The sequence below is a fragment of the Pseudophryne corroboree genome, chromosome 6 (genome assembly GCF_028390025.1).
Source record: "Pseudophryne corroboree isolate aPseCor3 chromosome 6, aPseCor3.hap2, whole genome shotgun sequence".
In the NCBI taxonomy this organism is placed as follows: Eukaryota; Metazoa; Chordata; class Amphibia; order Anura; family Myobatrachidae; genus Pseudophryne; species Pseudophryne corroboree.
The window spans coordinates 680,432,636-680,459,175 of NC_086449.1; the positions used below are offsets into that span (position 1 = coordinate 680,432,636).

Genomic DNA, 26,540 nt, shown 5'->3' on the forward strand with positions numbered 1-26,540 from the left:
GGAATATTAATAGGCACCTGCTGTAGGATGGTGTTAGTATGTGCAAATAAGGAAAACTTTGTGAAAAATGTATAGGCTGTATAGGAAGGGGACCTAGACTGCTCACCCTTTTACAAATAATGAGAGGTGCTACCTTGCTGAGACCTATAGTGCCACGGAATGTGTGTGAAGAATTAAAAATGCCAGATAAAGTAAAAATTAAAACATAAAGCATATGTTTTATTAAAAAGTTAAACTGCTTTCATCCCAGCCACATATCTGGATTCATCCCACCTGACATATCTGGATTCATCCCATCCAACATATCTGGAAGCCTGAAATGGAGATCTTAATTCTCGTGGAATCACTATAAACTGGGATAAGCAATGTCTAATTTTTGCAGTGTTCCACGAGCCTTGAGGTCACCGAAACCCAGTATAAGCTGCTAACACGAAGGTACAGGTGCCCCACTCTCTTACATAAATTTTAACCGTCCGTCTCCCCTCTGTGTTGGCATTGCGGCAAGGATAGAGGCACTCGAATACATATCTGGTGGGATTGTCCATTAATAATTTCTTTGTGGGCAAAGATTATTGATTTGTCAACCCAGATTTTAGGCTACCAGGATCCGGTGGGTCCAGATTTTTGGGTGTTGTCACACTCTAATATACCTTTGTCTACTTACAAAAAATTGCTTCTTAAACATTTATGTAATGCAGCTAGGGCCGTTGTACCGGTTCACGGGAGATCTGTGGCACCACCTATGATCTGGGAATTACGTTGCCACATGGTTTAGATGGTTGGAAATGGAATTTAAATCCTCACTGCTGTATCTTGCACTTGTCCCCACAAACCAAATATAAGGTAGTATGTACATTAGGCTTGCTCTGTTGACAGTGTCTTTAGTCGGCCACATAGACCTCCATTCATTTTGCTATTCAATGGTTGATTCTTGCTTTACCCCCCTGCACCTTGCCCTACCCCCCCATCTTTGTGTGTTCCCTTGTCTTGTCTCGTCTTCTTATTCTCCTGTTATGATTGAACAATTTTCTTTTACTGTTTTCCAAGTGAATACTTTTTTACGTTTCTGTGTTCACGTTTACTTTGAAACTGTGATTATTTTATGGAACATGATTTTTTTACATGTCTTTTATTTTTTTATTTTCTGTAATTTGATGTGACCATAACATCTTGTTTATTTTCATGTAACGATGTATATAACCCTGTACCGTCTTTGTTCCTCTCAAAAAAAAAAAAAAAAAGTTAAACTTCAAAATAAATATTCGGTTTCCAAAGTCACAGTTACAATAACCATGATTACTCCACTGTTACATATGCATAGCACTAAAACTATCACTAGATTTAAAACTGAACAAAAAAATCTCCAGCAATTTTACCATTACAACAATTATCAATGACATTGCTCATCTGCAATCAGCAGCAAAGCCATGGTTAGGGTTCCCAGAGGGGCAAGTGCCCAGGTTGCAAAGCTGAAGGTAGTGAATATTTTAGGTTATTTTGCTATGGTTGGGTTCTAGATGGTTCAAGGTTTCCTTCTTGTCCCAATTGCTGTAATTTCTACTTAGGCAAGGATTCACGGGAAAAAAAAATATAAATATATATATATATTTGTATATATATATATATATACACACACACGCACACATACATACAAAAGACCAAACACGAGTCGCACTCTCCAATATGATATTCTTAGAACTCTTTAATCATATCACCTTTCCTTGTTGCGGAGGGATTATTCATTGACTCATAAAAATTTTTAATTTCCTCTCAGCAATACAGATACTTTCATATATATGTTACACTAAACATTACATAGCTTTTACATATCGTATGGCAACAACATGATTTTATGCCTCGCAAAGCAAAGCTTATGCTTATCCGGAGCAATGTCCTTAATGTCCACATAGGTAACATGTGATATATGCTGCTGTTTTACAAAAAACATATGTCACAGTCCATAGTTATGGTGCCTTTAACTTTATACACCAAGCGGTGTGTGTGTCGGTCGACTTCGGCTGTCATCCGCGCTGTTCAAGATAAGATACCTGTTCAGCCTGACCGCTGGCGTGCGTTCCACACCACTGCGCATGTCTGTTTCTACTTAGGCAAGGATTCACGGGCATTTAAAGAAAATATATATATATATATATATATATATATATATATATATATATATATAGGTTTATAAAAGGGGCAGATTAGATGGGTCAAGTGGTTCTTATCTGCCGTCAAATTCTATGTTTCTATATGGTTTTCTTTAAGGCGCTTATTTGATCTGGCCACCAATAGACCAGGGGTGATCCACTTAGCTCCAGGTTCCCTCACTAAGAAATAGTTTGCTTCCTGCTGGCTGGACAAATTATTACATGTGATTAGCAGATAAGCCCTCCTCCTTCTGGATCCTCATTTCCAACATTCTCTCTCCTCTCTTGCTTCCATGCTCCCATCTACTAACAACCATTAACAGAGTGTGCACATGGTGTTGAATAGCAACAGTCCATCAGTGTTCGTGCCAGGTCAGTAACTATTACTCCATGCTAAGAACGGGTATACTGTAACTAGGAGTGCACACTTGAACTGCACACTGAGTCCGAAATGAGTATTTGAAAGGTATGAGTCTTTGAAATATTGTATGTTAACATTTAAACAAAATCCAGTTTAAATTAATCAGAACTCAAGGAATATACACCATTTGAAGTTGGTGTTGATTCTCGCAAGCAAATGCTAAAAACTTTCAGTTTTTGTAATTTGCTAACAAATAGCCGGGTCTAATGGGCCCTACACATTTAAAGATCCACCACCGAGCTGCCAGACGGCGGATACAGCCGACGGGCGACCCGGCGGCGGGGGTGTAGTTACGGGGGGAGTGAAGTTTGTTCACTCCCCTCGTCACACGGCTTGATAGAAGTGCAGGCCAATATGGACGAGATCGTCCATATTGGCCTGCATGCACAGCCGACGCGGCACCAGTGATGAACGAGCGCGGGGCTGCGCATCTTTCATCGCTTGTGCCTCCACACTCAAAGATATGAACCGTATCTCGTTCATTAATGAACAAGATCGTTCATATCTTTGAGAATTATCGCCCAGTGTGTAGGGCCTATAAGGCCTATAGTAAAATGACAAACTACATAGACTTATTTTCTTTTACTTGTCTGGAAATTCTTCTACAATTGATAGGAAATAAGTAAAAATTACATTTTGTGATATTGTGAAAATTACATTAAAAACTAACTATACCTGCCACTCTTGTAAATAACAAAATCAGGCTACAGTATATGTATATATTAGTCTACAATATTTTTTGTGTTCTTAATCAACAGATAGTCATTATTTTGCTACTCTATAAAATAATAGATACAGTACATAAATTGACATTATACAGTATGTCTGCTCTTATTTTAAAATATAAGACGTGATACAGTGAAATGTAATAACATATTATTAAATGATGTCTTAACTGACGTTGTCACAAAATGAAATATTTTTAATGGCAACCACATGGAATATTATGCATTGATCTAACTGCAAGAAGGAAAATCCAGGACTATTAATTGCAGAAGGAAACCAGAACTCTCTGGAGTACCTTATTCTGGTGATGTATGATTTTATTTTATAAACACAAGAAAAGAAAAACAGTTATGAGCTGATATTTCTCCCATAAACTGGCTTTACTGAATTACTGTTTTAATAATTATATGACTTCATATAATTGACTGTTACGTCCAAAACATGGGCAGCCACAATAAGCAGTTTTCCAGTTTAGGTGGGATGAAAATCTTGCTTCACATTTTGAAGTACAAGGTTTTATAATGTCATCAGCAAGGTTTATCTGTCAGTGTTCCTACTCATACCACAATATACAGTATACTGTACCTTGCCCGCTATGAATGATTCCTTTAAAGGACCATTAAATCCTAAATTATTTATTTTTGCTTAACCTCCTGAGTCATATATCACCTCCTTTCCTCCTTGTGACCAACACACCTTTATGCAGAAGCAGTGTCAGAGCAGTGCTCACAGGGGTTCTGTGTCGACATGAGCAGCGTCCAGACAGCTCTACACCTGCAGTATGCACGCCCGGAGCTCCAAGCAGCACTTAAACTGCACTTCTCGCCATAGGATTTCATCTAGACACCTGCAGATGAAGGGGCCACAATGGTGCTGTCCGGAGGGCCCAGCTCCCTTGCCCAGGTTATGGGACGGAGCATGGTAAATGCAGGGAGGTGTGGCAGACCCCTCCTTCTGAAATATAAAAACACAATTTAATGCAGACAGGGGGGTTCCGGCAGAGGGGCTGATGGGCGGCCTGTGGGACTGACCACCAGGGAGAGAGAGGAGTGACTGCTTCTGCAGATGCCTCTCTCCAGTACAACAAACAGCAGCATGTGCTGGACTAGGGTGAGAGGCTGCTGCTGCAGCAGCCACACCTCTCTCTCCCCGCGCCTAGTGCCGCTGCCTACAACGGGGAAGGGGGCTGGGGGCTGCAGGCCCCCCCCCTTCCCCAGAAGGCCCGGGCCAAGAGTACCATCTCCACCCACCCTCGGCACCACTGGGGATGACACAGTTCATCCCTTCTATGGCTTGTGTAAAACCCTGATAAGGTCATTTGGAAAACTGAACTATAAAAGGGTCATTCATCTCTAAATATGAAGGAATCCAGTTGTTTAATTAATAGGAAAAATGGAAAACCTATTTAAAACATCGATATGTAGTTAATGACTTTGGGCAGGTTCAGAGTTTGATGCAAGTTAGACACAACTGCGCTGACATTGCTTGCATTGAACTAAGGGGGTCATTCCGAGTTGATCGCTAGATAACAATGTTTGCAGCGCAGCGATTAAGTGAAAAAGCGGCACTTCTGCGCATGCGTATGCGGCGCAATGCGCACGCGCGACGTATTTTCACAACAGCCAATGTATTTTTACACAAGGTCTAGCGAAGCTTTTCAGTCGCAATGGCCGCCGCAGAGTGATTGACATGAAGTGGGCGCTTCTGGGTGTCAACTGACCGTTTTCAGGGAGTGCTCGAAAAAACGCAGGCGTGCCAGGAAAAACGCAGGCATGGCTGGCCGAACGCAGGGCGTGTTTGTGACGTCAAATCCAGAACTGAACAGTCTGAAGTGATCGCAAGCGCTTAGTAGGTCTGGAGCTACTCTAAAACTGCACTTTTTTTTTGTAGCCGCTCTGCAATCCTTTCGTTCGCACTTCTGCTAAGCTAAAATACACTCCCAGAGGGCGGCGGCTTAGCATTTGCATAACTGCTAAAAACTGCTAGCGAGCGATCGACTCGGAATGACCCCCTAAATGCAGACATGCGCCTGTATGGTCAGTTACATGCGACTGCACCATCCCTATCTGTATACTTGGTTAAAAAGAAATCACTATCAGAGTGCACTTGTAATGCAAGAGATCTATCTAAAATCAGCCTGCAATTCTGTTTTCACTTAACTTAGCCTACGTGCAAACACCCATTCAAGCACTGTCCTTGACTGGTTTACCTCTTACCGCACTAACCGCTCCTTCTCTGTGTCTGCCTCTGGCACCACCTCACATCCTTCATCCTTCCTGTTTATGTCCCTCAGGGTTCTGTCCTCGGCCCCCTTCTATTCTCCCTGTACACCTCTTCCCTGGGTGCACTCATTAACTCCTTTGGCCTTCAATACCACCTCTATGCTGATGACACACAACTCTACCTCTCCTCTTCTGATCTGATCCCCTCTGTCCTCTCTCAGGTTGTCCGCTGCCTCTCCGCCATCTCTTCCTGGATGGCTGAGCGTTCTCTGAAGCTCAGCATGGACAAAACTGAACTCATTATCTTTCCTCCAGCCAGAGTAACACCCCCTACCAATATCTCTATCACTGTTGACAACACCATAATTTCCCCAGTTTCCCAACTCTGCTGCTTGGGCGTCACTCATGACTCCTCTCTCTCCTTTGCACCCCACATCCAAGCTCTGGCAAAATCCTGTCAGTTCCAGCTATGCAACATTGCTGACATCAGGCCATTTCTCTCCCAGAGTGCAACTAAACTTATCATCCACTCACTGGTCATCTCACGACTGAACTACTCAAATATTCTCCGAACTGGCCTCACTTGCTCCCATCTTACTCCCCTCCAATCCGTCCTCAACTCCGCAGCTAGGCTTATCTCCCGCCGCTCCACATCTGCCACACTCTTTCGACAAAATCTGCACTGGCTCCCATTTCCCTGCAGAATCCTCTTCAAACTCCTCCGCCTCACATACAAGGCCATCTCTAATTCCACTGCTCCCTACATCTCCAACCTCCTCTCCCTTCATACTCCCTCCCAACCCTTATGGTCAACCAATGACCAGCACCTCTCCTCTACCCTGGTCACTGCTCCCCATGCTCGAGTTCAAGATTTTGGCCGTGCTGTACCCTTTCAGTGGAACGCACTCCCCCACTCCATTAGACTCTCCCCGACCTTGCAAAGCTTCAAACGGACACTGAAAACCCACCTATTCATCAAAGCGTACCTTTCCGATACATAACCTAGTCCTGAGGCTGCTCCTCCATCCCCCTGCCTTGACCATCTCTGCTTTGCTTACATCCTGCCATCAAGCTAGATCCAAAAGTCTCTAAGGAAACGGGAGAATCTCAGGCAACGCTGTTTTAATTTTTAAATGACAACATAGATATAAAATGTACATACACAATGTTGTAATAGCGCATACTTTTTATGATAATTGAAATAGGATGTGGAATGTGCATTTTATTCATAAAACATAAAAGAAACCAGCAATAGAGGTTCTGTTCCAGATGTGAATTTAGATGTTTAGTGGCCATGCATTAGATGGCATGATAAGACTGATGATAAATTGTACTGAGGAAAGCATTTAGTATATGTTCCTTATAACAACACCAACCGAAAATGGTTCATGGGCAAAAGTTAATGCTTAATGAATACACAGTCAAAATTATCATATGATGCGTCTCATCTTACAATTGATCATTCATATCAAACATTTGGGGCAGATGTATTAACCTGGAGAAGGGATAAAGTAATGATAAAGCAGTGATAAGTGCAAGGTGATAACGCACCAGTGGATAAATTGCCCTTGGCAACCAATCAGTGTTGAGGTAACATTTTTAAAATGCATTCTTTAAAATTATACGCAGCAGCTTATTGGTCGCCATGAGCCAATTCTTCACTGGCTCACTTCTCCACACTTTTCACTGCTTCATGAATAGACTCCATATTAATGAACATTTTTTTTATATCGCTAAAGACTGTGTGTCACACACATGACTAATAAAAATATATCCTAGATCTTAATGAATGTGATCATTGCGAGAAAAATGTTTTTGTGTCTGTGTTAAGCTGGGTACACACTGATATGTCGTCTGATCCAGCAGATCAGGCCAACATATTGCTCAAATCAGCTGAGTACATATCGGCTGGGCACACATCACTAAATTGTGTACCCAGCTTTAACCTTAAGTTCACTGCAAATACACCACATTTACCCTGAGCTTCAAATGTAACAATTAAATAGTTAAACATACAGTACATAAAGTAGGGAATCGTCACAAACGTTTTGCACTCTATATTCACATGTTAAGTTCCTTACAGAGCTTCCCATTCAGAGCTTTGTTAATTTTACCAATTTTATCCAATTAGCCCCTAAAGTAGCCCGACGTTGGTACTTATCTGGGATTTTTGGGGGCACCCAGATAAGTGTCCTGTTTTTGCGATTGCAGCCGCAAAAAATGCACTCTTTGAAATTGGGACCTTTCTGGGAGAAAAAAAAAAGAAGAGGCTACAATTGAATTGCCCGAAGAAAATCATTGGGCAAAAAATTGCAGTAAAAGCCCATATTTTTAACTCAAAAAATGTTTAGGGCTAATCGAATCCCCCACACAGTCTGATTAAACATAACCAATGACCTGGAGGTGAAACACTTAATTGTTCTCTGGATGCTGAGAGGCCTTTTGACAGTTGCAAAGCTGGTTCATGTCAGTACGAGGCACTTGTTAGTAGCACCTGTGCTAACGTTGCCTAGGTTTAATTTACGTAATGATGAAAAAAGCGATCTACAAGTATTTCATAGTATATGTTTATACCACTTAAGTATCTAATTATCACTTAGTATCACAAAAATTACTTCATAACAAAGATAAAAAAGCACCAACTAAAAATGTAAAGAAAAATGCACACACACGCACACACACACACACACACACACACACACACACACACACACACACACACACACACACACACACCACACCAAGGATCTATGTTTTTATTTTTTTAATCCAAATTAGATTCACTCTGTTTACATTGCATTCTGCTCTATAAGTACATTATTTAACTTTTTTGTGTTATATATTTAAAAAGTGAATTAGACATTGAAAATACCAAAGAAACGTGATATTTTCAACAGTAGTAAAAGGTTAAATAAAAACAGAAAGGAAACAGTAAAATGTGAAACCTTAAATAATGGGCTCCAGAAGTCAAAGCTAATACATTGACCTTGGGATTCTTTAATCCGGAATCAAATTATATCCTTGTAAAGGCATATTAATGAACTCTCTCCTGCTGAGTTAAATAATTAGGGGCTACACTAAGAGTAAAACTACCTTAATTAGCAAGCCAATTTTCTACTCCAGTTTGGAAGCCTCAGTAATTAGTATTATGTGGTCAGCCAATTTATAAGTGGAGAGCAAAAGCAAGATTAACCTACAATTTAAGGTTATTTTATTTTCAAGATATATTCCATAGAAGAACACACCTTGTATTTCTTATTCCTGGTGTAGATAATATTAGAATTAGAAAAGAGAAAAAAAATGTTTTAATTAATTTACTTTAGCTCTAAAATATTTAAAAATCTCCATTCAAGCCACCATTTTATTAGCTAGTAGGCCACTCTAGACCTAATTGGCTACAAACAGCGTAAACAATTGAAAAGTTGTTAAGCAGGATAGATGTTTAACTTGGTTGGACAACAACAACATGTAACTCTGCATGTGGAAATCATCAGATTGCGCTATTGGTACAATGGGCTGGATGCAGTAAACCTGAGGTTTGGCTGCTTACCTCGTATATACCAGCACCCCCTGCGGCACGTGCATCACTCAGTGCATGCACAGATAGTACTCTGGGTCTTAAACCCGGAAGTCCTATAACCGCAAAGGACAACTGTTAACGCAAAAGCTATCCTTTGTGATTTTATTCATGCATATGGCGTCAGTAAACTTTGATATACATGCGGTAAGTGGCGGTATGTGCGATGACAGATGCATCCACCAAATGTATGATCTGGCCTTTCAAGCCAAGTAAGCAATGATTTATGAAATACAAGGGCAGATTTATCAAAGTTTGGAGAGAGATACAGTGGTGGAGAGAGATAAAGTACTAACCAATCAGCTTCTTTCATTTAACAGACTGTCTTTGAAAAATTACAGGCAGGAGATGGTTGGTTGGTACATTATCTCTCTCCAATTTATCTCTCCACGCTTTGATAAATCTGCTCCGTCATTCTGATGATATTAACTGCTTGTTTCTCAAATGAAACAATGAAGATCTGACCATGGCTACGCCTAGACTGGACATCTGGCAAATGCCAGAAGGCTGATGGCCTGATTGGTGGGCAACATGATGTCATGCATCCGTATACTGGTGTAGCGGCTTGAAGATGGGGCCACACGCCTTTTATCTGTGTGCATGCAGCGATTGCACGCTGGGGCTAATTGTTAGCCCCAGTTCATCCATGACCATGGCTGACACCTGATATCTAAGTATCAAGCCACAATCCAGGACAACATCTAGATTTTGCATATGGTCACTGTTTTGCAACTCTGAGCTCCCAAGTGTAAGTCCAGTTAACAAATATGTGCTTCTATCATAAGGACCTTTATTTTATCAGGATTCAGTTGCAGCCAGCTGGCAGTTATCAACTGGAGCTCAGGTAGACAGCCATATAAGATTGGTAGTGAGTTCTTAGTACCCGGAGTACCCAGCAAAAAAGGGCATATAGGGCAGTGGTAGGCCAAGCCATGATGTCTGATTAATGCGGATGTATAATGCAAATACCATGGGAGATAAGAAAGAACCCTGGGGAATGCCATATAGCTGTGTTACTAGTGACAATGAATATACGCCTTAAGAATATCTGTAATCTTCTCATGAGAAACTATAACTGTCCTATTTTCTTGCTTCCAACCTTGAGGACAAGAGAAGATTGCTTTTCCGCTCCAAACAACAATTACTCGATACTATCCCACAAGTGGAGAAACAGAGCTTAATCGCAAGTCAGTTTTGCGGACATACAGTACAGTGCAAAAGTTTTAGCCAGGTGTGGAAAAATGCTGCAAAGTAAGAATGATATAAATCAAATCAATATTTTGGTATGACCACCCTTTGCCTTCAAAACAGCATCAATTCTTCTAAGTACACTTGCACACAGTTTTTGAAGGAACTTGGCAGGAAGGTTGTTCCAAATATTTGGAGAAATAACCACAGATCTTCTGTGGATGTAGGCTTGCTCAAATCCTTCTGTCTCATTATGTATTCCCAGACAGACTCAATAATGTTAAGATCAGGGCTCTGTCGGCCCATATCATCACTTCCAGGAATCCTTGTTCTTCTTTACACTGAAGATAGTTCTTAATGACATTGGCTGTATGTTTGGGGTCGTTGTCCTGCTGCAGAATAGATTTGGAGACAATCAGATGCCTCCCTGATGGTACTGCATGAGGAATAAGTACCTGCCTGTATATCTCAGCATTGAGGACACCATTAATCCTGACCAAATCCCCAACTACATTTGCAGAAATGCAGCCCCAAACTTGCAAGGAACCTCCACCATGCTTCACTGTTGCCTGCAGACGCTCATTATTGTACCACTCTCCAGCCATACTTGCCTACTTTTGAAAAGTAGTTTCAGGGAGATTATAGATTGCACTATAATGTGGGGAGAGCACGGTGCTATTGAGGGTGTGTGTCACATTCAAGCCAAGGGGTGTGTTTATCTCCACCTATGGGCGTATCTATTGTCTTAGGGGTGTGTTCTGCAGTGGCAGGTGAAAGCTAAAGTACAAAGGGCCCAATTCAGATCTGATCGCCCGCTAGCTACTTTTTGCAGTGCTGCGATCGGATAGTGGCCACCTATGGGGAAGTGTATTTTAGCTTTGCAAGCGTGCGATCGCATGTGCAGCTGAGCGGTACAAAAACATATTGTGCAGTTTCTGAGTAGGTCTGAACTTGCTCAGCCGCTGCGAACACTTCAGCCTGTTCGAGCCCGGAATTGACGTCAGACACCCGCCCTGCAAACGCTTGGACATGCCTGCGTTTTCCAGCCACTCCCAGAAAACGGTCAGTTGCCACCTGCAAACGCCCTCTTCCTGTCAGTCTCCTTGCGTTCGGCTGTGCGAATGGATTCTTCGTTAAATCCATCGCACAGCAACGATCCGCTATGTACCCGTACAAAGCACCTGCGTATTGCAGTGCTGCGCAGTGAAAAAGCAAACAGATCTGAATTAGGCCCAAAGAGCAGTGCTGACTTAACACTGACAACACAGCTACATTACACGGCAGGGCTATGCACCGACAACACACCTACATTATTATACACATACAGTATATGTGACATACACATGTGACAGACATTATTTTGGCCTTTAAAGTTTAAACTGTAATGTTCTTAATTTTTTTTTAAACGGTCCACTGCTTTCACTCCCGCCACTGCCGATAAAGTTTTGGCCAGTGTGCTAGCGCTACTTTGCTAGCCGTTCACCGCTACTTATAACTTTGCGCCGGTGGCTGGCCTTTAAACATAATGATGTCTCCCCTACATGTCCCACAGTAAATTTGTGGGGCAGTGGGAGAAGGGAAAAAATCTGTGTAGGGGGAGAGGGAGACTGAGGATACTGCGAATGGGGAAAGGGGGAGTTTGGCGCTGTGAGGGGAAAAAGAGTAAGCCTAAGCAACAAGCCACTCACTGACATTGGACCAGCTAGTAATAGGGGCAGTAATGCAGGTTCTCTCATGCCTACCCCAGAGGCAAACATATATATAATACCTGCATGCTGACACACAATGCTACAGATGCCACCAGGTCTTACAGAGGACAACCCCCTAACTCTCCCATGTACAGTCCGATGCCAAAGTACAGTATGACTGTTCATTGTGCATGACTGGGGCATACAGCAAATTCAGAATGGTGGGTGGCATGCAGTGTGCATGTGCCACAGATGAGCCCTGTGTGGTGCATACATTTCCTTCCCTTTGTCTCACCCAGCACTGGGCACAGCTCCTGGCCACCGGCCTCTCCGCAACTATACAGTAGCCAAGCGCGTAAAGTCCTGGACACGGGGATCCTCCAGACCGCACACAGCGCCCGCTTCCCCTGCTCCCTCCTCCGACTTTGGCCGGCAGATGACAGGAGCAAGCTGCCCGGGTCCATATGTGCTGCCAGTCTCTCATTGACCGGGGCCGTGGGATGTACCACTCACAGGGCGATCGGCGTGGGGATTATATGGCAGCAATGACGCAGCCACACTCACTACCACCCACAGTTCTACCGGCCTCCCCTTGCATGTACACGCCATTTTCTCACGGACTGGGGGAAGGGGTGGTTTTAGTGGGAATCCGGGAGCTGCAGGTCAGTGTGCGGGGCAGCGGGGCACTGTGGCAATATGCGGGAGGGTTGGCAAGTCTGTCTTCAGCCCTTCAGCAAACAAACTGCCTTCTGTAACAGCCAAATATTTCAAATTTTGTCTCATCAGTCCAGAGCACCTGCTGCCATTTTCTACACCCCAGTTCCTATGTTTTTGTGCATAGTTGAGTCACTTGGCCTTTTTTCCACACGCTATTCTTCCATGAAGAGCACTTCTGGCCAGAGGCGGAACTACCGCCAGTGCAACCAGTGCGTTGCACTGGGGCCCGCCACTGTCCAGGGGCCCAAAGCATGTAATGAGTTAAACTGTCTAAAATGTCTAGTTATGGCACTGTTGCTAGGTATCCATTTCTCTATGGCCCTGAGCAGGTCCCCCTCACCAGATCCTCTCCAGGGGTGAGGGGGTGGACTTGGATGGGATGAGAGAGGGGGGCCCAAAGCATTTTGTCGCACCTGGGCCCACCGCTCGCTAGTTCCGCCACTGCTTCTGGCCACACTTCTCCAAACAGTAGATGGGTGTATCTGGGTCCCACTGGTTTCTGCCAGTTCTCAGCTGATCGCACTGCTGGACAGCTTCCGACTTTGAAGGGAAGTGTCTTGCATGATGTGTCTTTCATCTGATGCACTAAGCTTCCCTGGCCGACTACTGCCTCTATGGTCCTCAATGTTGCCAATTTCTTTGTGCTTCAATTCTGAGAAATACAAGCAGGTGCTTATCCATCATGCAAGGCGTCTGATTGGCTCCAAATTTATTCTGCAGCAGGAAAATAACCCCAAATGTACAGCCAATGTAATTAAGAACTATCTTCAGCTTAAAGAAGAACAAGGAGTCCTGCAAGTAATGATATAGCCCCCACAGAGCCCTGATCTGGAATTACATGAAGAGACAGAAGTATTTGAGCAAGCCTACATCAATAGAAGATCTGTGGTTAATTCTCAATTATGTTTAGAACAACCTCCCTGGCGAAGTCCTTCAAAAACTGTGTGCAAGTGGTCCTAGAAAAATTGATGCTGTTTTGAAGGCAAAGGGTGGTCACACTAAATATTTATTTGATTTAGACTTTTCTACTGTTCATTCACTTTGCATTTTGGGTCTTATTAAGGTTTGTTAGCAAACCAAAAAAGCAAGCAACTGGGAAAAACCATAGGGGTGATTCAGACCAGGGCCGGCTCCAGGCATGTTCAAACAGAGCGGCTGCTCAGGGCGCCACCCTTAACGGACGCCGCACGCTGGCGCCGCCATATTCGAGCCTGAAGCCAGCTTGCTGCCCTAAACGGTTCTGTGCGCGCTGTGCGGTGCCGGCGTCTGACGTCGCGCACTCAATAGTTTGGCAAGTCCGCCTGCGGCCCACTGCACTCCCCCTCCCAGCACAGCAGGTACTGTGGGGGCATATCTGGCACTGTGGTGGCATTTATGTATCTGGCACTGTGGGGGCATTTATGTATCTGGCACTGTGGGGGCATATCTGGCACTGTGGGGGCATTTATGTATCTGGCACTGTGGGGGCATATCTGGCACTGAGGGGGCATTTATGTATCTGGCACTGTGGGGGCATTTATGTATTTGGCACTGCTGGGGGGTATGTCATGTCTATCTGGCACTGCTGGGGGGCATGTTATGTCTATCTGGCACTGCTGGGGTGCATACCATGTCTATCTGGCACTGATGGGCGGCATACCATGTCAATCTGACACTGCTGGGGGGCATACCATGTCTCTCTGGCACTGCTGGGGGGCATACCATGTCTCTCTGGCACTGCTGGGGGGCATACCATGTCTCTCTGGCACTGCTGGAGGGCATGTCATGTCTATCTGGCACTGCTGGGGGGGTATGTCATGTCTAGCTGGCACTGCTGGGGGCATGCCATGTGTAGCTGGCACTGCTGGGGGGCATGTCATGTCTATCTGGCACTGCTGGGGGGCATGTCATGTCTATCTGGCACTCTGTCTGGCACTGCTGGGGGGCATGTCATGTCTATCTGGCACTGCTGGGGGGCATGTCATGTGTAGCTGGCACTGCTGGGGGGCATGTCATGTTTATCCGGCACTGCACTACTGGGGCCATTATGTGTATCTGGCACTATACTGGAGATATTATGTGTAAGGAACACTACTGTGGCTGTTATGTGTAAGGTTGCTAATTGTGTGCGTAGAGGGGGTGTGAAGATACATTTATTTATAGTTTCATAATATGAAATGGCGAGGCCACGCCCACTTTTCCAGGAGCGCGCGCACATGGGTGGGGGTGGTGGTGCTTTGAAATTTTCTTGCTCAGGGTGCTAGTAGGCCTGGAGCCAGCCCTGATTCAGACCTGATCGCTATGCTGCTAAAATTGTTGTCCTGTCATCAGATAATTGCTGCCCAAGGGGAGTGTATATTCGCCGTGCAAGTGTGTGATCGCATGTGTACGCTGAGCTGCTAAAAAAAAACCTCAGTCAGCGGACAGCTGCAAATCCGTTCCGCACGCGCACGCAGGAGGGGGGGGTTTCCGAGTACCTAGAAAACCCCCTGCCCGCCGATCCATCGGTGCAGCGCGCTGCTTTTTTTTTATATATATATATATATATATATATACTTTCACGGAGCCTCAAGAAGGCACTCAGGATGCCGGCAGCGTCCAGCTGCTTCTTATTGCACTGAGAGGCTGGCTGAACTGCCAAAGTGATTACCATGCGATCATGCAATAGATTGCATGGTAATCACGTGATTAGCACATCACCGCCGAGTGGGAGCTGCCTCTGGCCGCTCCCAGCGGGTGCCCATCGCACATTGCAGTGAGATATATCTCATGTGGTTTTAAAACCACATGCGATCGCACTGAGATGCAAGAGATATTAAGTGCAGCACATAACATCTTGAGACGCGATATTCGAGCGGCGTGCCCGCACATCGCGTCTCAAGGTACCGAAAATGTGCATACAATCCTTCGATTTCTCTCACAGATGAGGTCGAAATCGAAGGATAGCACCGATTATCTCACAAGTGTATGGGCACCATTAGGGAAGTGGCCAGGATCTGCCAGGATGCCCTGTTTTCCTGAGAGTCCTGAAGAACTACCCTTAATTCTGGCATTTCCTGAATATCTAGATGCCCCAGGACACCACCTCTTAGGTCGTAGGTCATTTATTAAAGACTCTAAAACAGAAGTGGTGATGTTGCCCATAGCAACCAATTAGATGCTGTCTATCATTTCTGTATTGCCTTTTAGAAAATTAAAGACCGCATCTGATTGGTTGCTATGGGCAACATCACCAAATCGGTTTTAGACGCTTTCGTAAATTTACCCTGTAGTGTTTATGCAGGTTGTTATACTTGTATTCCATCAGTGTACATGGAAACAGTCTTACTTCCTTACCTGGAAAACAACATTTGCAGAGATACAGTAGGAATGTTTTCACATTGCTAACATTCTACTCTTTTTGTTATTGATTGGCTTTCTAAAGCTGTATGTAAACTGAAAAGCAGAGAGAAAGAAAAAACCCCAACAATGGACAAAGTTTCCATGGTAACAATTTCAATTTGAAATCTTTGAGAAAAAAACAAAACAATAAAATCACATGGCAGACAAAAAAATAGTCTGACATAGTTCCTTTGCCAGCATGGGTCTTACGGCAATAAGCAACAGGCATTTTCATAAAATATATTTGAAATAAGTGGTAAATGCATGAATACTATACCTGTGTAGCATAACAGATGCCTCTCACAGAGCAGGAACATAAGAGAGTTGGTGCAGCTATACAATGTTTATGACTATATAAGTGCCCAAAATTGCCATCTGACACAAGCTGCCAAGAACAGTAGCGTGAATAAAAGAGATGCAGAGGAAGAATGCTAAAGGGTGGTAGTGCAAGCAGGCACTCCTCTCTGTAATTACTTCCACATTGCACAGAAAGAAATACACACATACTGTATGCAGAATTGTATGCATCTCCCCATTCACAGACTGCTCCTACCTATATGCTTGCTTTCATACCCACCATTATTTCCAGGTGCACTTGCACCAGCCCTATACCTGCTATACATCTATACAATTCTGCATAGCCCACACCCTCTTTGAACTTAACCTACGTGAGAATGCCATATTATAGGCCTGGTCATCTCTCTAAATATTTAGTGCTGATGTGGCATAATGTGGACTGTGTGGTTTAATGAGAATTGGGGGCACTTACTGTATGGCATAATGTGAAGTGGGGGCATTACTATTTGGCATAACATGAACTAGAGGCACTACTGTGTGGCATAATGTGAATTTTATGCACTACTGTGCAGCATAGTGTGAGCTGGGAGCACTACTGTGTGGAATAACTTGAATTGGCATTATGTTAATTGTGGGCACTACTGTGAGTCCCAATGTGAATTATGGCCCTACATTATAATACATTCTATTATAGAGCAGTACGGATGGTGTAATGGTTAGCATTACTGCTTCACAGCACTGAGGTCATGGGTTTGATTCCCACCATGGCCCTATCTTTGTGGAGTTTGTATATTCTCCCCGTACTTGTGTGGGTTTCCTTATAATGTAACCTCCTCAGTGGTCAGCACCCTGCCCCAGAAAATCGTAGCGTGAACACTAGACACGTTTGGACTCATACAAGATACGCACCGTGAACCAACATGGTTTCAAATCTGCTTTAGAACCTGTATTTGCCTCTGCAATATTATCCACACTGTGATGCCCTAATAAAGCCACAGATACAACAGGACTGTGGAAGAAAATGCAAAAAAAAGAAAAAAAGAAAAGAAAAAAGAACATACCTCTGACATAACAAACGAATTATATACACATAACAAGATGCATTTATAAATTATACTATCTACCCAGGCTTGGACTGGCCCACAGGGGTACAGGGGAAACCACCGGTGGGCCCTACTGCCTGGGGCCCACCTCCTGCTCTAAGGATCAGGTTCCAGACTGTGCACTTGAATTATACATCATACATATGTTACCTTATACTGCACTATGGTGTATTTTCTACAGTGCATAGCTGTATTTACTGTATATATTTCTGAAGGGGCCCAGACGTTGCACTCGCTAATGGTTAGTCAAACCAATGAGGTGGCAGGCCACACCCCCTCTGCAGACTGGCCACACCCCTACCACAGGCCCCTACCACTGCATTCCCCCAGAGGGCCCTACATGCCCCAGTCCGACACACTATCTACCTATGGGTAAAAAATGCTGTTTAAAAAATAATGTTTACATTTCACCATGGAGTGACATTAAAGAACAGTGTGGTGTGATGTGTTTTTGCTTTATAAATTCAGGAGCAGCTGTGTTTCATCTGATGTCAACTTGGTGTAAATTCCCATGAATAGGAGTTTTTAATGCATCCAAGATTAAATCAACTGCATCAGGGGTATAACGAGCTGGCTTTGTATGGATGCTGAATTAATGCCCAATATTTGAACTGCATAAAAACTGTTTTATTTGTTAGATAGAGAAATAACAGCCAGTATGGAAAAGCACTTCCATGCCACAGTAACTATACAGAATCATAATAAGCTGCCCCGTGTCATTGAAAGGGTTAATAGAACAGAGCTGTACAGTACAGATGGTCTATGCAGGCACAGATTGTAGTGTGTTTTTGAAACAACACCCATTGCAGGACAGTGCTTTGAATACGTTCAAGTGTTGGCTTGTGTTAGTGGAAACATGATTCACAAGTGACTTGACCTGAATTGTGAAAAAGGAGGTCTGTGATGGAGCCAGAATGCCCCGAGTCAGATGCAAGGTGGTCTGGATCACACAGTAAAACCAATCTGAGCCAACCACGAGGCAGGGAAAGGCTTAACTTTAATACAAACCGGTTTCCTCATAGCTAAAAGAAATTCAAAGAAATGTTTTAAATAGTTTCCAACTGCAAAATAATAACTATGCTGTTCAATTAAAACTGCCAATGACTACAGGAGCTGCGTTCTGAGCTGTGTTTCCCACAAATTTAGTAGTGAGGTTCTGAAAGTCACAATACTGGATTGTTCAATAAGTCGTTGCTTAACTGGTCTGCCGGAGTAGTTAGATCGAGTAATGAAATATTAGTGTCAGTCTAATAGCTCATAAAATAGATTCAGTTATTTGATGCTAAGAATTCAACTGGAATATCCTTTAATCTCAGATTTAATATATCCATTAAATCCAAATAATTAAAACACTTTTTTTTAACTAATAATAAAGTAATATTGTAGCGGAAAGTAGCTTGGATTCACACTATTCTATATGAATAGAAGTGTTCAGTAAAGCTCCCGGAATGTCCGTGACAATAACAAATTTCCCTGTGATTCTAGCACTGCTGAAACGACTCAAAAATACACGGTCAAGTCACATTATTATGACCATAAGCTAATAGGCAGAGTAACCGCCGTGTGCAGCACACACAGCAACTAGACAGGCTGAACTGTCATTTTAGACACAAGTCTGGTAGCCCCCAGGTTCATTCTGACGAAGAGCTGCTCCACTGTAGTGTGTCAGTCAGCCCTCACACACCTTCATAGCCAACATTCACCTCTCACATCAATGGCACGTGGTGCTCAGCAGTTTCTGCTGGGATGCAGTCAAGATCCCACCGGACGGAATCCCGACGGTCGAAATTCCGACACCTGGATCCCGACCGGCACAATCCCGACACATTCTCCCTCTGTAGGTGTCCACGACACCCATAGCGGGAGAATAAATTAGTGTGCAGAGCGTAGCGAGGCACCGTGCCCACAGCGTGGTGAGCGCATCGTGGCGAGTAAAGCGAGCCCGCAAGGGGCTGCGTTGCGCTCTCCCCCCTGTCGGGATTGTGCCAATCCCGGCGGGATTTCGTACTGATCGCTTTCCGCTCTTAGTTCTCATCTCTATACTCATAGGCGTCAATAACATCCATGCTACCACTGACGATGCCATCAACACATGACCATCGATGGTGGAAAACCATCATCCTCCATCGATGACCAAACACTGATGTTTGCTAAATATAAAAGCACTATTTCATCTGGTATGCACTGTCTTATAGGTTATCGGAAAGACCGTCCAATCAAAATGCAGTAGGAACCAGGAAGTAGAATATTAACTAAAATTGGTACAAAACCATCAGTGATGGGGAAAAACCATCAGACATCAGCCTCAAAGTATTGCTTAAAGAGGTAGACCTCAACAGAAACATAACACACTGATCTGTTCCTGAAAAGTAAAGTGTGTGTATGTGCATTGCGCACTGCAATACAGAAAAAATAATAATAGATTATAGTACAGTAAGGCATATGTTCCTTCCTTGGTGTGTTAGGCATATACTGTATGTTTTTCCTCTGTTTGGACCTGATTCAGAGATGGAAGCTGCTTCATCTGCTCTAGCGTCTGATTCTGGAATTGTGGGTGCAGTAATATATAAATGCTAGTTTCTGCCTTCCCCTTGTGCACCTGAATATGCAAGCCCTGAGACGCCCACTTTTAACGCCTATGCACACTGTACCACCACTGGTGGTTCTAGACCATTGGCGCACTAACGTGTGCACTATCAACACTTACACGTGCTATTATGGCAGGTGCAGTGCCTCCGTCTAACTATGGTTGCTGTGGAAGTGGCTTTGCGCAATGAAACGCAGATGCTTTCACCGACATTCCCAAGATCAAGACATTTACATAACACACACACACGAGACGGTCTTTTTTTGTGTTCACTTTAGGCCATTTCCCAATTGACCACCCAGGAATACCCATCACTTTGACGCTCCATTTCTGATCCTATCTGGGTCGTATACTATAGGATAAACCATGCGCCATAGGGGTTTTCTGACTTTTTTTGTACATGCACAGCAGCAAATAAAGGCACAGCTATGTGAACATCGTGCTTGAATCAGGCCCTCTGTTTCATGCATGTATGTTATTTGTGTGTGTGTGTAGCATCCATATATTATTCCTGTGTGTGCAGCACGCACATATGTTATTCCTGTGTGTGTAGCATGTCATACGCGCACGCAGGGGGGTTTCCGAGTGCCGCCGATCAATTGGTGCCACTGACCGATTGAAAAATAAATAAAAAAAAGTGTAGGCTGCTGTGTCCCAGCTGCCTCCATACTAACTGTGACAGCCTGGCCGCAAGCAGGGGGAGCTGCTGCGGCAGCGCACAGCTCCTGACAGCAGTTCTTCTGGAGCCAGGGGAGGCGCAGGGTAGAGGAGCCGGGAAATACTGTTCACCGAAAAGGTGAGACAGTGACGATCTCCGGCACTTCGGCAATGGCTATCTCCGGGCGAGCGGGCAGCGCAGCGGGGTCTGTTCTTTCTGTTATTTGGATGAGTGGGTATCTCTGCCGTGTGTGCGTGTATGTATGTCTGTACTCTATGTGTATGTATGCTATGTCTATGTAAGCTGCGTGTGTGTTTGTATGTAAGCCGTATGTATGTGTTTCTATGTATATATACTAATGTACAGTACTGTGTAGACCCCTTTGGGCAGCAGCATCAGTGTATATAAACAGACAGCGGAACTCCGGGGCTTTTGTGCAAGAATACCTGTATTAAAGCATCACAAATTCGTGTACCAAAGTTTCGTGGCGTATAGCCCCTTCGTCAATGGGCTACGCGCTCCGAATCGTTGGTACATGCATTTGTGATGCTTTAATACAGCTATTTTTGCACAAAAGCCCCAGAGTGCCGCTGTCTGTTTGTGTGTCTGTTTGTGTGTATGTATGTATGTATGTATGTATGTATGTATGTATGTATATATATATTTATTCGCATACATAACACATACATGTACGGAGACCCCCCATTAAAATCCTGCGTTTGCCACTGCATGTGCATAAATTATTCCTGTGTGTGTAGCATCCATATATTACTCCTGTGTGTGTATTATGCACATATGTTATTCCTGTGTGTGTATTATGCACATATGTTATTCCTGTGTGTAGCATGCACATATGTTATTCCTGTGTGTAGCATGCACATATGTTATTCCTGTGTGTAGCATGCACATATGTTATTCCTATGTGTAGCATGCACATATGTTATTCCTGTGTGTAGCATGCACATATGTTGTTCCTGCATGTGCAGAATGTGCATATGTTATTCCTGTGTGTAGCATCCATATATTATTCCAATGTGTATAGCATGCACATATGTTATTCTTGTGTGTGTAGCATCCATATATTATTCCTGTGTGTAGCATGCACATGTTATTACTGTGTGTGTAGTATCCATATATTATTCCTGTGTATGTAGCATTCATATATTACTCCTGTGTATGTATTATGCACATTTTATTGCTGTGTATAGCATGCACATACATTATTCCTGTGTATGCAGAATGAGCATAGGTTATTCCTATGTGTAGCATCCATGTATTATTCCAATGTGTGTAGCATGCACATTTGTTATTCGTGTGTGTAGCATGTGCATACATTATTCCTGTGTGTGTATTATGCACATGTTATTATTGTGTGTGTAGCATCCATATATTATTCCTGTGTGTGCAGCATGTGTATACGTTATTCCTGTGTGTGTAGCATGCACACGTTATTCCTGTGTGTGTAGCATGTGCATACATTATTCCTGTGTGTGTATTAAGCACATGTTATTATTGTGTGTGTAGCATCCATATATTATTCCTGTGTGTGCAGCATGTGTATACGTTATTCCTGTGTGTGTAGCATGCACACGTTATTCCTGTGTGTGTAGCATGTGCATACATTATTCCTGTGTGTGTATTAAGCACATGTTATTATTGTGTGTGTAGCATCCATATATTATTCCTGTGTGTGCAGCATGTGTATACGTTATTCCTGTGTGTGTAGCATGCACATTTGTTATTCGTGTGTGTAGCATGTGCATACATTATTCCTGTGTGTGTATTAAGCACATGTTATTATTGTGTGTGTAGCATCCATATATTATTCCTGTATGTGCAGCATGTGTATACGTTATTCCTGTGTGTGTAGCATGCACACATTATTCCTGTGTGTGTAGCATGTGTATACGTTATTCCTGTGTGTGTAGCATGTGTATACGTTATTCCTGTGTGTGTAGCATGCACATATGTTATCCTTGTGTGTGTTGCACCCATATCAGGGGCGTAAGTTCATCCCAGTCGCCTGGAGGCAAGATGGAGTTGGATGCTCCAACCCCTCTCAGTTGTCAGTACTCACAGGTGGGTCCCATCTCACAGTGTAGCAGCGGGTGCACCGTCACCAGGCGGGAGCCATCCTGCTCCCTATTGCAGGTGTTAGCAGGGCTCCTGGGACAGAGCCAATTAACGCTGCAGCAGCAGTAACAGGTGTGCCACAGAGCTCCACTGGCAGAACAGTATCACACATGAATCCTGCTGTGAACCACACAAGTGCTGCTGTACATGCCGGTGCCCCTTCAGGGCTTGGAGCCCGGAGGCAGGCGTCTCCATTGCTTCTGGGAGTTACACCCACTGATCAATATATCAGAGGGTATACGTGGGCGCATGGCAGTCGTCGCTGTGCGGGAGGGGGCTGTAGGCGTGGCTGGACCGTTGGGGGGGCGTGCCGCAGCGGCAGCGTGACGTCTCACGCAGCCGCTGCGGCCAGCGGCACCGACACACAACTCCCGGCCAGCCGCAGGAGCTGCGCTGGCCAGGAGTTACTCCACAAATAAAGAGCATTGCCGCTGTGTGATGCTTTTGCATTTGTGCGGGGGAACGGCACTGACATGCGAGGCGGACTAGCCCTGTGCTGGGCGTCCCCCCGCATGTCTAAGTTCATGATCGTAGCTGTGCTAAATTTAGCACAGCTACGATCAACTCGGAATGACCCCCTTAGTCCCTTTATAGTGTTAAACGCTGTGTTAATTCCATATTTGTAAATTCATTATTTATTTGATTTTGTTTTATATCTAAAACAACAATTGCATGGGATGAGTGTTTGGCTCCTTAGGAAACACATGCTATGTAATAATCCACAACTGTTATTTATATGGAAATACCGTATCTGGCCACTAAACCTGATGAAAATTAATAGAATAAAATGAAAGAAGACTTTTAAAAGGCATGCTTGTTTCTTCACTGCGTCACAGATGTCCTGGAAATGATGTATAATTAACCCTGTCTGATATTTCAGGATTTCATATGGACTGATATACTGAATCTTCATAAAACACAGGGTTGCCACCTCTCAGAAATGTGTTTTTTTCATTAGTAGTAGGAAGCGCAACAGAGCACCTACTGTGCAAGTCGTGTTGGTAACGCATTGCCGGCACCCGGCGGTCAGCATACAGACTGTGGAATCCCGGCAGCAGACCGCAGCAGACTCGGTGGATCGCTGCGCCCTCGCCACAGGTTCTAGCCTCACTCTATGGGTGTCGTGGACACCAACAAGTGGGAATAGACCCTGTGTGTCGGCATTCCGTCGGTCAGCATTGTGATCGTTCGGGATTCCACAGCCTGCGTGGTGACTGCCGGGATCATGAGCGTGAATCACATGACTGCATCCCTGCAAGTCCTACATAAAGTCCAAAGCTTTCTGCATCTAGCACCACCTGCTGTACCACCGAAAGAGTCCAACCCAGGTCCACAAGAACACCCTGACGTGACAGTTTTTTTCCCAATATTACCACAGAAAATACCATAGAGACACTTCTATTCAATATGCCTTGAAGTAGGTTTTTTTTCCCACTTGTCTGCTGGGTGTAAAAGATCCATCTGAAACAGGCGTCCAATTTCTGCCTGCATGCTACAAAACCTACCCACTTTCCGTGACTTCCAGTGATATTAACACTTGCGTCCGACTCAGAATCAGGCACACAGTATACATGGCAGTACACAAGCAATAATTAAAAAAGTACAAATAAGATATATTACAGAAAGCTAAATTACTCCCTTATTTGAGATACATTTACCATTACGCCATATTTATACACAAAATAACTACACAAAGTATTCAGTGAGTAAAACAATCAGAATATTTCATTACGTAGTAACACAAATCCATTCTGCAGAGTAGCTCCTATGCGTGAGTCATAAAACAGATTGTTAACCTAGCTCACATGGTAACAGCTGAAACATTTCTGGAGGATTAGAAATAGCTTTTCAGTGTTTTCACATAAATTGTTATTTTCTTGACACATTTAGGCACGGCTTGCTGTACCCCTAAGCACTACAATGCACCATTAAACTGGAACATGTGATTTACACATTTTGCGGTTAACTGACAATGCGCCACTCAAACATTAATCACAATACAAAACATTTCTTCAACATTTACATGGAATAAATTCAATTACTGTAAATGAAAGACATTCCATGAACATGCTTAAGGAGATGCTGCCTGCACAGAATTAAATCTATTGACGTCCTCTTAAGTTAATGATTGTGTCTTCTGACCGCAGTAAGCAGCTAATTGAGAAATAACAATGAGGAGCAAAGCATAGTAACAGTTTCACAAAGAGGATGCCACAGAATATCTCTCCCTACGAATACAGTAGATCTCAATACTATGACATATAACAATTTGATACATGAGAAAAAAAGGCTTTTTTAAAAGATGGAATACATGGCCAGGAGCCAGGAATCAATATTTACTTACAGTCTGGTCAGTTTGACAGTATTCTGGAATAGCAGTTCTGGGAGGACTTGCAATTTATTCTTGTTCAGGCGCCTGTTTCAAGGAGAAAGGATAAGAAATGTCACCAAGTGCTATTTAACAACTGGCTGGAGTTACTTGCATCGGATACAGGAAAATGTTGCTCTAACTCTTTCTGCTAAACATGCTACATACTGTATATTGAAATGCTGCTGGTGCCCAAAATGTCTGCCTAACCTTTTGCATGATCCTGATCATCTCCATAAAACAGCTTAAATTCACCACAACTGACCTATGAATCATCATAAATATCCAAGGACTTACCTTTAACTTGTACTACTCTATGCAGACATCTCATTAAAACCAATAGATTGCATTCCTGTGCTGAGATACACACTGGATTGAATCCTCTGTATCCCTTCACTGAGAAGTCCTTCAGTTTGGCATCTAATGTACTCTGCATTGGACATCCCAGATAAGGTACTGTGGACTACAACCTATCTTTGGCTCCATCCAGCCCCTCACTTAGACATCATCCACCTCTGTTCTCTGAGCAACAAATAACTGACTTCTCGCATTAATCAACTAATATGTGCAAAAGGAGTCCCTCTTCAACTTCATTCAAAGTTGGGAGGTATGGTCACTGTTCATTTCAACTTGCAGGATCCATTCCCCAGGACACGTTATCACTACCCCCACAAGAAATCTACTTCAAAGGCCGCTCACACTGAGACTTTTCACAACTACACAATAGGAATTGGATTCTAACACCTTTCCACAAGCCTGCTCTGTCCTGGAATAATTGACTAAATCAGCAACAGAAAAAGCAAAGTTATTTTATTTATCACTTGCTTCAAATATACCCATTGGATTAAAGTGCAGCAATAGGTTATAGCAATAACTCTGTTCATAAACCCATTATAATTTTTGGATCACATACCGAATTGGGGGGGGGGGGGGGGGGCGCGACACACACACACACAAAAAAAAACCCACTGCATTCTCTCCCTCTATCATTTTCATATGCAGCTCATACTTATAGCAATCGTCATTGATGACCCAATGTATACGTATTCCTCCAGCTTCATTCTTTCACTCCGCCCACCACGTACTGCAGTTCCTATTACACCTTCACCGGCTTCTATTCTACAATCCATTGGCATTTTAATAAAAAAAACACAGGTGTATTCGTGGAAAGCGAGCAGTCCGGAAATGTATTTTCCCCGGTAACCACCTAAGTCCTTTGCCCACCTGCTCACCCCCAGATTCAAAGAACAATCAAATAGAAGTGATACCCAAAAGACAGCCCTGTGCTTGGAAGAACAGAACTGTCAACTCTCGCTTTGTGAACCCCATACCCCAGAGCTCCTGCACT

General features: G+C 43.6%; 1 protein-coding gene across 2 annotated transcripts in view; it reads right to left on the reverse strand.

Moving 5' to 3' along the window:
- The window catches only part of SLIT3 (slit guidance ligand 3), a 1,129,203-nt gene that overhangs the window by 809,523 nt on the left and 293,140 nt on the right, over positions 1-26,540 (reverse strand). For both annotated transcript variants that reach the window (XM_063928289.1, XM_063928288.1), the window contains exon 4: positions 25,169-25,240. In XM_063928289.1, the coding sequence (XP_063784359.1) occupies positions 25,169-25,240 (72 nt within the window). The remainder of the gene's footprint in view (positions 1-25,168; positions 25,241-26,540) is intronic.